Source organism: Lactuca serriola, chromosome 5 (genome assembly GCF_051521515.1).
Source record: "Lactuca serriola cultivar US96UC23 chromosome 5, Lser_US96UC23_V15, whole genome shotgun sequence".
Classification (NCBI taxonomy): Eukaryota; Viridiplantae; Streptophyta; class Magnoliopsida; order Asterales; family Asteraceae; genus Lactuca; species Lactuca serriola.
The window spans coordinates 246,748,770-246,758,994 of NC_136412.1; the positions used below are offsets into that span (position 1 = coordinate 246,748,770).

Below are 10,225 nucleotides of genomic sequence, written 5' to 3' on the forward strand. Positions count from 1 at the left end.
AAAATCGGTCTTTTCTTGCCGAGATTTTGGGGATGTCACATAATAATACTTTGAAATGTGTGCCAAAGGATATAAATTGGGAATATTTGGCCGAGAACAAAAACCAAGAAAATATGATTGGACCGAGCCTGTTTACGGTCCGAAGACATTTGCGGCCGATAATAGGGTTTGTTGTTCGAAGACTCGTTTCCGGTCCGAAGGTTCTTGGCCGAAAACGGTTCTCGGTGCGAGGCAAGTGGCTAGTCCGAGGGTTTTCGGTGGGGTCTAGATGCGAGATTTCGGTTTGAGTGTTTTTACTTCTAATTTTTACAACACTTTTAATAAAAGGTTTATATATATATCAAGATTATTAATTTAACTTTAATAATTTAACAAAACAACAAATTTTGACTTTTAGTTGACATGTTTGACTTTTGTTGACCTTAATTGACTTTTGTTGACTTTTACAATTTTAAAAAATAACAGGTTGTCACATATTCCAAATCAAACAACTAATCTGATCAAACATCCCCATATTCTTATATGTTCATCTCTAAAGATTTGTCCTAAGGATCATCGCAAGCAATTAGGTGGACAATACCGTTTCGTGGATTTCGTAGCAATAAGGCAACCATGGGGGAAAATATAGTACATCGCATGAACACGTAGTTCATCACCTACAGGTTGCGAACCTGCCAGTGTTCCAATGAACTGTCTAGAATAGTCTGTGGTCGACATCTATACTTTGTTAGATGACTACATCGCAACATCGCTACTAAATTCATGACATTTCCTCTTCAATTTTCATCACTCATCACCCATCTCTACCAAATATATTATAAGTATGAAAATACATATATGGTTAAATAAAAATCATTTCATATTGTTACATCTAACACATTTCATATTGTTACATCTAACACATAATATCTTAATCACAAATAATAAGCACATATAACATTTAATTATCTAAATGCTTCGTATTTATGTATAAGATGAAAGTAATTTTGCACTTACCTTGTTTTAAGGTGAAAGACTTTTAGTTAGATCAACACTTACCTTGTTTTGAAAACAATCTCCAATTGTGTGTAAGTCTCTAATGGTTCACACCCACAACACAAGAACCCTAGAAATATCAGGAGAGAGAGGAGAAAGGAGCAACTTTTTGGATCTGGTATGGTCAAAACAGTGGCTGAAATTTCCAAGGTATAAGGCCTATAGTTGACTAGAAAACATCTAGAAACTCTAATTTGAATATAAAACAATATTATCTCAAATAAGGCAGATATCTAGTTCCTTGGTTATCTAAATGGAGGCTTCCAGAAACCCAAATAGGGTCTCAAATAACCGTCCATAGGAGGAAGGTTCTGGAACCTCTCATCTGATCAACTTTTGAACAATTACATCTTTAGTCCTTCAACCTTTAATTAATTCCAATTAACTCAAAATTAATTCTAATTAATTCTAAATTAATTATAACTATTTCTAATCAATACATTAATCCTATAATATATTAATAAATCATTTATCTTTCTCCTATAATCAATCTATGCAATTTCTTAGTTATGAGGGCAATAAAAAAAACTGTACTTTTATTTATCAATGTTATACCAATTTAATTAGGAATATATATATATATATATATATATATATATATATATATATATATATATATATATATATATGTTCCAATTAACCCTAATATAGTCCAATTTTGATTTTTAAAGTTTTTTTTCTTCAACTTTGACCTTAAATATTTTTGATTTTGATAGATAACACTTGATGCAAAATATATGAATGAATTGTATTTTAAATGTTTTTTCATTTTTATAAGTTTTATCAAGTAATATATAACACAAATAAAAATATTTAAGGTTAAAGTTGAAGAAAAAAAACTTCAAAAGTCAAAAATGGACTATCATTTGAGATAGAGGGAGTATATGTTTGTCTTAAATAATATATATATTTTTTTTATCGAAAGATGTAACGAAAAATATATTTTCATCTATAAACTTTGGTCTCTGTCTTCTTGGAAAATAGATAATCTATTTTCTTTTAAAAGACAAACAACATACGATAACGCAAACGAAAATATCTTTCCCCTGACACAAATAAGTGATTAGAAAAGTTTAAAAAAAAAACACGATCTAAAATTGATAATCTCTTAATTTTTAATAAAAATAGCTAAATGATTATAAAATTTTACTATTTTTATAAATTACTCATTTTCTAAAATCTAATTAATTTTAAAATAATAGCCTTAGATTTGTGGAGTACAATTTTCATCGAAGAGACGACTTGTAAAATCAACGGTTAAAAATAGCTCAAGTCCATGGGAGGCGGGTGCAATATAAAGCACAGGAACAAAAACTCTTATCTGGCAACACCACCACTCTCGGAAACCTCTACCCTTCTCTCGAAGCCTCATCTCTCTACCACCAACCGAACCCAACGCACATTTTTCTCATCCTCCGTCCCAACCACTGCAACTCCTCCGTGCGTATCTTACAGGGAGACTCCAAATTGACTTTGCAGAGTGATCCGTAGCTTCAGTTTCAGGTTTTAACTTGAATTTCAATCAGTTTACATTAGTGAACATGCCTAAAACTCTAATTCGTCACTTCTGCCGCTATACTCGTTATATAAACATGTTATTTATATGAAATTATTCGTTAGTGGATGAAGTGCCCAGTGCTTGGTTGCCTAGGGTTTTTGCTAAGAAGAGGTGTTTAGAATGTGGATTTGCTGAGCAACTCGCTCTCACCATACTAATTATCTTTCGGTATTCAGGATCCATAAAGGAATATCCTTTTTGTTCCAATATAATGTACATATTAGGTGTATTGTCAACAAGATTCCTCAGCTTTTTAGTGAAAGGCAATAGGAAAGTATAGACGTAAGAGTTCTTATTTCTTAGAGTATAGCGGGTCAATTTAACCTAATTCCGTGATGGGAGCTAAGCTTTATGTTCGTTAACAAGCTCATAACTTTTCATTTCAATTTTTTCTTATTTGTGTATTTGCAGACGATATATCTAATGGCAATTGTGCCTGGTGGGAGTACATGGGTGGCTAGGTGGGGAGTTCAACCTCAATTAATGTCCAGAGCCTCTTCAACAAGCAAGTCTTTTGTGCATTTGCCTCAGTGAGTGTCTTTATCACCTTATTAAGATTATGTGTTTTAACCAATGAATCCTTTTGAATTGGCATTACTGCAAATTTTGCTCTAGTTATACATGAAATCAAGGGATTTGCAGCTTTTCTTGTTTAAAATCATGTCCAATTGGGCCTATGTTTTTCAATAATAGTTGATGTACAGTACTGTAGGTGTCTCCACATGTCTTCAAGACATCTTAAAAAGTATTCAAGTTTTGGCCTTTCATGCTTCTTTACATTTGCAAGCCAGCAAATTCTAAATAGCATGTGGGTGTGGATCTATATCTTAAAATGGATGGGGGGACAAAAGACAGTTGATTTACTACAGATTTTGGATAATCTCCCTTGCTATTATAATTTATAAGTACTTAGCAGATATCATAATATCCTGTATTAGGGCTGAGGATACTGTTGCAAGGTTTATCACTTTATCTTTAATGATATGTCTAGCTATGTTCACTTGGCTAAATGGGTTGTTAGCCATTCATTCCTTGTTAGAGGTTTCATTTGGTGACATATGTCAGAGTAGGATAAGATTTATGGTTCAATATTTTGCACTGATATGAAATGCTTCTGTGTGGTAATTGGTATATAAATTATATTTATATGTCACGAGAGTGTGATATGGTGATAAAACTTGAATGTAGGTTTTTTATAATTTGTAATCTGAATGTTCTTTCATGGTCATAGAAATAATTTGTATGTTGTAGAAGTATATACTTTGATGTGGTGAGAACACCGGATATCGAGACCAACAAATAATAGAAAAATCTATGCAAAACTTGACACATAGGAAATAGGTAAACTGATCAAATTGAAAGAGGTGGAGGAGGGGAGGTTGTAAATTAGTAAATTACCAACTACAAGCATTAAATAAAGTAAACCATATTTTAGAATTAAAAGGCTTCCCAACATCATGTTTGTTTTCAACTTTGGTTTAAACATATGAGAATGAATATCTGTTCGCTTTTCAGGTTCTCAATTAATACAAGAGAGTTGGCATCACCATGTTCTGCCTTCTGTTCACAAGGTTCTTTGCATGCACTATACAATATGCATTCATTTGGTAAATCTCACCACAGAAGAGGTGGTCGCCTCATTGTTAGAGCTGAAAGTGTAAGTTTAATCTTAAGTCATCTTTCTTTTCAATTTTATGTTCTTCCCCTTTTGTTTATTGATTATATTTTTGTATATATCTTGTACACATAGGATTTTTATTCGGTGCTTGGCGTGTCAAAGAATGCTAGCAAAGCAGAAATAAAAAGTGGTTAGTAAAATTATAAGTTCTTCCCTTTTTTTTAATCCCATAATTAAATTCTTGTTTATATCATTGACTCTATAAATTCATTTTTAGCATATCGGAAGCTTGCAAGGAGTTATCATCCTGATGTAAACAAGTAAGTTCAACTCCTGCTTCCACCTTTACAAGATCTCCTATTAATATTCCTTACAACTAACATTTCTATGCTTTTATAAACTCATCTCGTGTGTATCTTCCCAGAGAACCAGGAGCCGAACAAAAATTCAAGGACATCAGCAATGCTTATGAAGTAACCTCCTTAACCTCATATTTTAGTTTATTCACATACGTAACAGGCTACTTTACCCATAATTTTTTTTTCAAAAATTTTGATAAAAAAAGTTGTTTCGCAGGTTTTATCAGACGATGAAAAACGTTCCATATATGATAGATATGGGGAAGCTGGGCTTAAAGGCGCTGGTGTTGGCACCGGGGTGAGTTTCTTCCACCTAAAAAATAGTTTATCCACAAGTCCCCTTTTGTTACACAGAACAAAGCACATTGTTATGTGTTTGACATACATGAGTACATTTCAAGTACTGTCCTGTGTCATACCTAAAAGTTACCGTCTTTCCTTTCTTGTACTGTCCTGTGGCCTGTAATCAGTAGTCAGGACAGTACAACATACCTAAAAAGGACAGTACATTGTACTGTCCTTTTCAGTACTGTAAAGTAACTTTTGAGATCTAAATTTTTTTGTGTTTTGAAATTAAAATTGGTGAACAGGATTTCAGCAACCCCTTTGACCTATTCGAATCATTATTCGACGGGTTAGGCGGGATGGGTGGGATGGGCGGCATGGGTGGCGGCAGAAACTCACGCAACCGCGCCACCCAAGGCGAAGACCAAGGCTACAACCTAGTCCTAAACTTCAAAGAAGCCATATTCGGTATCGAAAAAGAAATCGAAGTAACCCGTCTCGAATCCTGCACCACTTGCAACGGGTCGGGTGCAAAACCCGGAACCACCCCATCAAAATGCAACACATGTGGCGGTCAAGGCCAAGTCATCTCTTCCGCCCGGACCCCACTCGGTGTCTTCCAACAAGTCATGACATGTTCTTCCTGCAACGGCTCCGGTGAAATCTCCACCCCGTGTAACACATGTAATGGTGATGGACGCGTGAGAAAATCCAAACGGATCAGCCTGAAAGTTCCCGCCGGAGTAGATTCCGGCAGCCGGTTGAGAGTCCGGTCGGAGGGGAACGCCGGAAGGAAAGGCGGGCCCGCCGGAGATCTGTTTGTGATGATTGATGTGCTTCCGGATCCGGTGTTGAAACGGGATGATACAAATATACTTTATACGTGTAAGATTACGTATATTGATGCGATATTGGGGACCACGAAGAAGGTGCCGACAGTTGATGGGATGGTGGATTTGAAGATTCCGGCGGGGACTCAGCCGGGGACCACGTTGGTTATGGCGAAAAAAGGGGTCCCGGTTTTGAATAAGAGTAATATGAGAGGGGATCAGTTGGTGAGGGTACAAGTGGAAATTCCGAAACGGTTGAGTGGGGAAGAGAGGAAGTTGATTGAAGAGTTGTCGAATCTTAAGAAGGGTAAAGTTCCCAATAGCAGTGGTATATAAAATATATAATGTAGTAGAGGAAATGGGAAACGGTGTGTTTGAAAAAAATTTCAGTTGCATGACCTGCACATCGGTTTCTCGTTCACAATCGACCCACGGAAAATGGAAATAGAGGTATTTTTTGGGGTGTAAAATGTAAATTGTGTGATATGAATTTATACATGGTGGTTGTGGAGTAGACAATTAGAGAGGGGTTAATCTTATTATTATAATTTATTGTAGCAAGGATTTTGGATTATGCTAAGGGATGTAAATTGGTGACTTTTTTTTGGATTGTTGATTCAGTCATGTGTACCAAATCCAAATCCTCATCGTCATAGATCTATTGGTCAAAAGAGTTTTATGCAAAAAAAAAGTCTATTATTTTGGAATTTTTTTAATAAAGTCTCATTTTATTTTTTTTAAACAGAAAAATCTAATTATTTTGAAAAAAATCACATGATCTGTTATTTCTCGTTAGAATAGAAAAATATTTTTTTTTGTTAATTTGGATAAATTGTTTCTGTTAATTTTTTTTATGACTTTATAAAAAAATTTCACAAAATAATTAGACTTTTCTACACATAAAACTGGGTCCAAAACAACCAAAGGCAAAGACCCATTCAAAATAGATGGTTATATCATATGGAACATACATGATGATCGATCGTATTACAGCATTTATTTTATTTTGCAAAAAATTTTCTTAGTAGATGCCTGTTGACGATTTGTAAAGTTTAAGAAGTGAAGTTTTGTTGGATCAAAATCTGAGCGCCCTCAACAAGTCGGTTTACCACTTGAGTAGCAGGTAAAATCTCATGTATAAGTCCTACGCCTTCACCTGCATACATCACCATGCTTTCGATATCCCCTCTTGCTGTCTTGTTTGGAACTGTACCCGCAAACTGCCGAATCTCTTTCTCCTATAACACACCAAACAACACAAGCAGTCAATTAATCAACTACTTTACTTATTTATTTATTTATTCATAATAGCAATATGTAATCCAAAGAAAAAGACACTTACCATGCCATGTATTGTTGTATGGCCAATAACCGGTTGATCAGCCTCATTCTCATGACTCGGTAGATTTCTCCATTCCATGAAAAACGGTGTTTTAAGTACACGCTGCGGGGCCCCCGGCCACCTGGCACGTCCAAATACATCCGTATACTCTGTTTCATTCATTTCAACTAGCTTCCTTTTGTATATTGGGTGAGCAAAGCTTTCTTCAGTCGCAAGAAACCTAATTAAATAAAATCACTCACTCAACTTTACTTTTCTTGTATATAAGTCTCAATGTGTTAAGTGTTATATTATGTACCTGGTGCCTAAACAGACGCCTTGAGCTCCAAGTGCTAAAGCAGCAACATAGCCTCGTTCCTCGACTATTCCACCAGCAGCAATTACCGGAATACCCCTCGAGGCAACCAGATCCACTACACGTGGCACCAATGCGATTGTTGCTTCCTAAAAGTTATTTGATAACCCCAATTAGTATTATTTTTGCTTTCTAGAGTTTTTGGTCTATATCTATTAATAAAAAAATTGTAAAAGTTTTATACATGACCGATAACGTGTCCTCCTGCTTCGTGTCCTTGAACAATTATAGCATCAACACCTACATCAGCAGCACGCTTGGCTTCTTCAAAGCTGCCAATCTACAAAAAAGGATTAAAGTTACAAAAAATTTTATTCACCATATGGAAAAGTGGGATTTGAAGCCATGATTTAAAATTTTTAATATACAAATATGCTTGATGAAAATATTTAGGGAAGAGGGTTGACCTGGGGAACAACTTTGACCCCGGCTTCATGGGCTTCAAGGACGATATCTTGTGTGACTTCGCCCCAGTAAAGCTGCAAGATTGCAACTTTCTCTTCCAGAATAATCTTTAGGTTCTCTTTGTGAGGGAATGCCAAAACAATCCCGACCCCAAATGGTTTGTCTGTCAAACTTCTTGTCTTCCTTATAAGCTCCCTCAAGTAATCTGGGCATTCCTGTTATGGAGTTTTGATGTAACTGAGTTAATAATATTTGAGCTGAAAACGAGCTGGAGATGGAGGGAATATATATATATGTTCGTATCCATAATCTATTTGACATACTAGATCTAGTGTTACAAAAGGTGCCCAAAATTATAGCTATATCATTCAGGGGACTGATGCAATTACGAGATCAACCACAAGAACAAGAAAAAAATCCTAAAAATTAGGGCAGTGGTGGAGATTATTAGAAATCCAACAGATGCACACTGATCGATTGGAGATTCTAATTGATCCTCACTAGCTGCATAAATTACCTGGACGCGATAGATAAGCTCTACAGATAGCTAACTAAAATCTGGCTAATCGATTAATCAACATGCATCAGCTTATCCACAGACACAGAGAGGGAGACGGAGAGTTACCCAATCAGGAGCTCGGAGAATACCAATGGCACCGGCATTAGCAACAGCGGCGACAAGCTCCGGACCAGAAATATCAGGTCCTAAAGGTGCCTGCACAATTCCATACTCAAAACCCAGTATTCCTCTCCAACCCATTTCTTTCTTCACTTGGATTTCAGTTGCAACTTGAATTTCTGATTTGTTTGTATGTAGTAAGGTGAAGTAATTTGTAGGTGGGGGGAAAGAGGAAGACAACATTCATTACATGGCTGCTTACGTAATAATCTTGATTCCCATTCCAATTCCATAGCAAACAAAACCCAATTGAAACACCCCTCCCGCCCGCCGCCAAAAGTTGTTTAGAACTGGTACAAAGGATAACAGAGTGGATAGAGAGAATAAAAATATATCTTTATATTAACTATATCTATATCTATATATAGATAGATATCTATATGTATAAATTTTGTAATGTGAATCACATAAATTGTTCTTGAGTTTTAGACCAATATGCGTCTTTCGCCTTTATTTTTCTCCCGCACGGACTTTTTTATGATTTAAATTTATTTCGATTTTAAGAGATTTTGTCGTAAAAGCCTCCGAATTTGCATAAATAAAACTGGTTATGCCTAAAATCGATTTTTTTTTCCACAGATACCTCACATTTACCCCTCATGTTTCATTTTAATGTTTTTCACCGGTTTCCCTTTACCTACCGGTTACACCCCCCTTTTTAACCCTCAAACATCATCGTCTTCCGTAGTCTTTCTCCCGTCTTCTGTTCTCTCTCCCGTTTTCTACCCTAAGTATCTGTAAAATGTCGACTTCGTCTACCAAATCAAGCTTCCAAAGTGGTCCAACATCGAGAAAGAAAAGAATAGTTAGATGTGGCTGTGGAGATGTGTGTAAGGTATCTATCTGTTGCTCGAACACCTGAGAATTATGAAAAAAAGTTTTACGGGTGCCCTAATTACAAGGTAAACAATTTGCCCTAATTTTTAAATTTCTTGAGAAACCCTGAAAAAAGATATGTAATTCATACCAATTATTATTTTTTCTAGGTGAAAGGAGAGGACTGTGGTTTTTTCAAATGGTACAATGAAGAAGATGACCACATTATCGACCTAACTCACACAAAGCAGGGGCAGGGGCATAGACAGTTGAAGATTTTGGTTGAAATAATTGTAGGTATCTTAGTTCTTATTTTTGTAATGGTGACAATAGTTGTTTTGAAGATGTAAATCATTTTGGATTGGCTTTTGGTAGAATGTTTGGATCGACTTGGCTTTTGGTAGAATGTTTGGATCGATTTTAGATGCAAATGGAAGTACAATAATGAAATTGGCTAGTAACTGTTGTTTTGGATGAAGATTTTAGATACAAATTATCTATGAAATGCAAATGGTAAACTACAATGATGAATGATACATAACAAACATATGGTTCATAATATAGATGCAAATGGAAGTACAATGCTGAAATTGGCTAGTAATTATTGTTTTGGATGAAGATTTTAGATACAAATTATGTGTGAAATGCAAATGGTAAACTACAATGATGAAATGGTACATATCAAACATAACTAACATATGGTACATAATATAAATGAAATTGGCTAAATAGTAAAGTACAATGCTGAAATTGGCTAACTGTAGTTACAAATGGTACATAATATAGATGCAAATGGTATGGATAAAAAAACATAATATAAACATAGCAAACATATTATAACCATAATAGGGGGATTCATTACATGATATTCATGTGCCATTACAAAAGATTACAAAAGATCAACTAACATGTACCATCCATCCATTTGTACCAAATTGCCTAA

The 10,225-nt window shown here is 35.2% G+C and overlaps 2 protein-coding genes and 1 long non-coding RNA gene across 3 annotated transcripts; 2 read left to right on the forward strand and 1 right to left on the reverse strand.

The window, feature by feature from the left end:
• Nucleotides 1–2,352: 2,352 nt before the first annotated feature.
• Nucleotides 2,353–6,284, forward strand: LOC145053936 (chaperone protein dnaJ A7A, chloroplastic-like). Its single transcript, XM_079002061.1, has 8 exons — nt 2,353–2,538; nt 3,005–3,123; nt 4,109–4,250; nt 4,344–4,401; nt 4,489–4,531; nt 4,636–4,684; nt 4,788–4,868; nt 5,161–6,284. The coding sequence occupies exons 2-8, from the start codon at nt 3,017–3,019 to the stop codon at nt 6,019–6,021; spliced, it is 1,341 nt and encodes a 446-aa protein (XP_078858187.1). The 5' UTR covers nt 2,353–2,538; nt 3,005–3,016; the 3' UTR covers nt 6,022–6,284.
• A 338-nt stretch (nt 6,285–6,622) lies between these two features.
• LOC145053937 (Aldolase-type TIM barrel family protein) lies at nt 6,623–8,774 on the reverse strand. Its single transcript, XM_079002062.1, has 6 exons — nt 8,413–8,774; nt 7,790–8,002; nt 7,567–7,662; nt 7,326–7,471; nt 7,028–7,247; nt 6,623–6,923 (listed from the first exon to the last, which is right to left on the reverse strand). Exons 1-6 carry the CDS (start codon nt 8,647–8,649, stop codon nt 6,738–6,740), a joined length of 1,098 nt encoding a protein of 365 aa, XP_078858188.1. The 5' UTR covers nt 8,650–8,774; the 3' UTR covers nt 6,623–6,737.
• A 120-nt stretch (nt 8,775–8,894) lies between these two features.
• Nucleotides 8,895–9,688, forward strand: LOC145053938 (uncharacterized). Its single transcript, XR_013684637.1, has 2 exons — nt 8,895–9,368; nt 9,453–9,688. It is a non-coding gene; the product is annotated as an uncharacterized LOC145053938 (long non-coding RNA).
• The last annotated feature ends 537 nt before the right edge of the window (nt 9,689–10,225 follow it).

What these genes read in the sequence shown, in the direction of transcription:
- LOC145053936 (XM_079002061.1), top strand. Translation starts at nt 3,017, where the DNA reads ATGGCAATTGTGCCTGGTGGGAGTACATGGGTGGCTAGGTGGGGAGTT. An exon ending in CAAAGCAGAAATAAAAAGTG is followed by an intron (nt 4,402 to 4,488) that starts GTTAGTAAAATT and finishes ATTCATTTTTAG; the next exon opens with CATATCGGAAGCTTGCAAGG. An exon ending in ACATCAGCAATGCTTATGAA is followed by an intron (nt 4,685 to 4,787) that starts GTAACCTCCTTA and finishes GTTGTTTCGCAG; the next exon opens with GTTTTATCAGACGATGAAAA.
- LOC145053937 (XM_079002062.1), bottom strand. Translation starts at nt 8,649, where the DNA reads ATGTTGTCTTCCTCTTTCCCCCCACCTACAAATTACTTCACCTTACTA. An exon ending in GAGGACACGTTATCGGTCAT is followed by an intron (nt 7,472 to 7,566) that starts GTATAAAACTTT and finishes AATAACTTTTAG; the next exon opens with GAAGCAACAATCGCATTGGT. An exon ending in ATACAACAATACATGGCATG is followed by an intron (nt 6,924 to 7,027) that starts GTAAGTGTCTTT and finishes GGTGTGTTATAG; the next exon opens with GAGAAAGAGATTCGGCAGTT.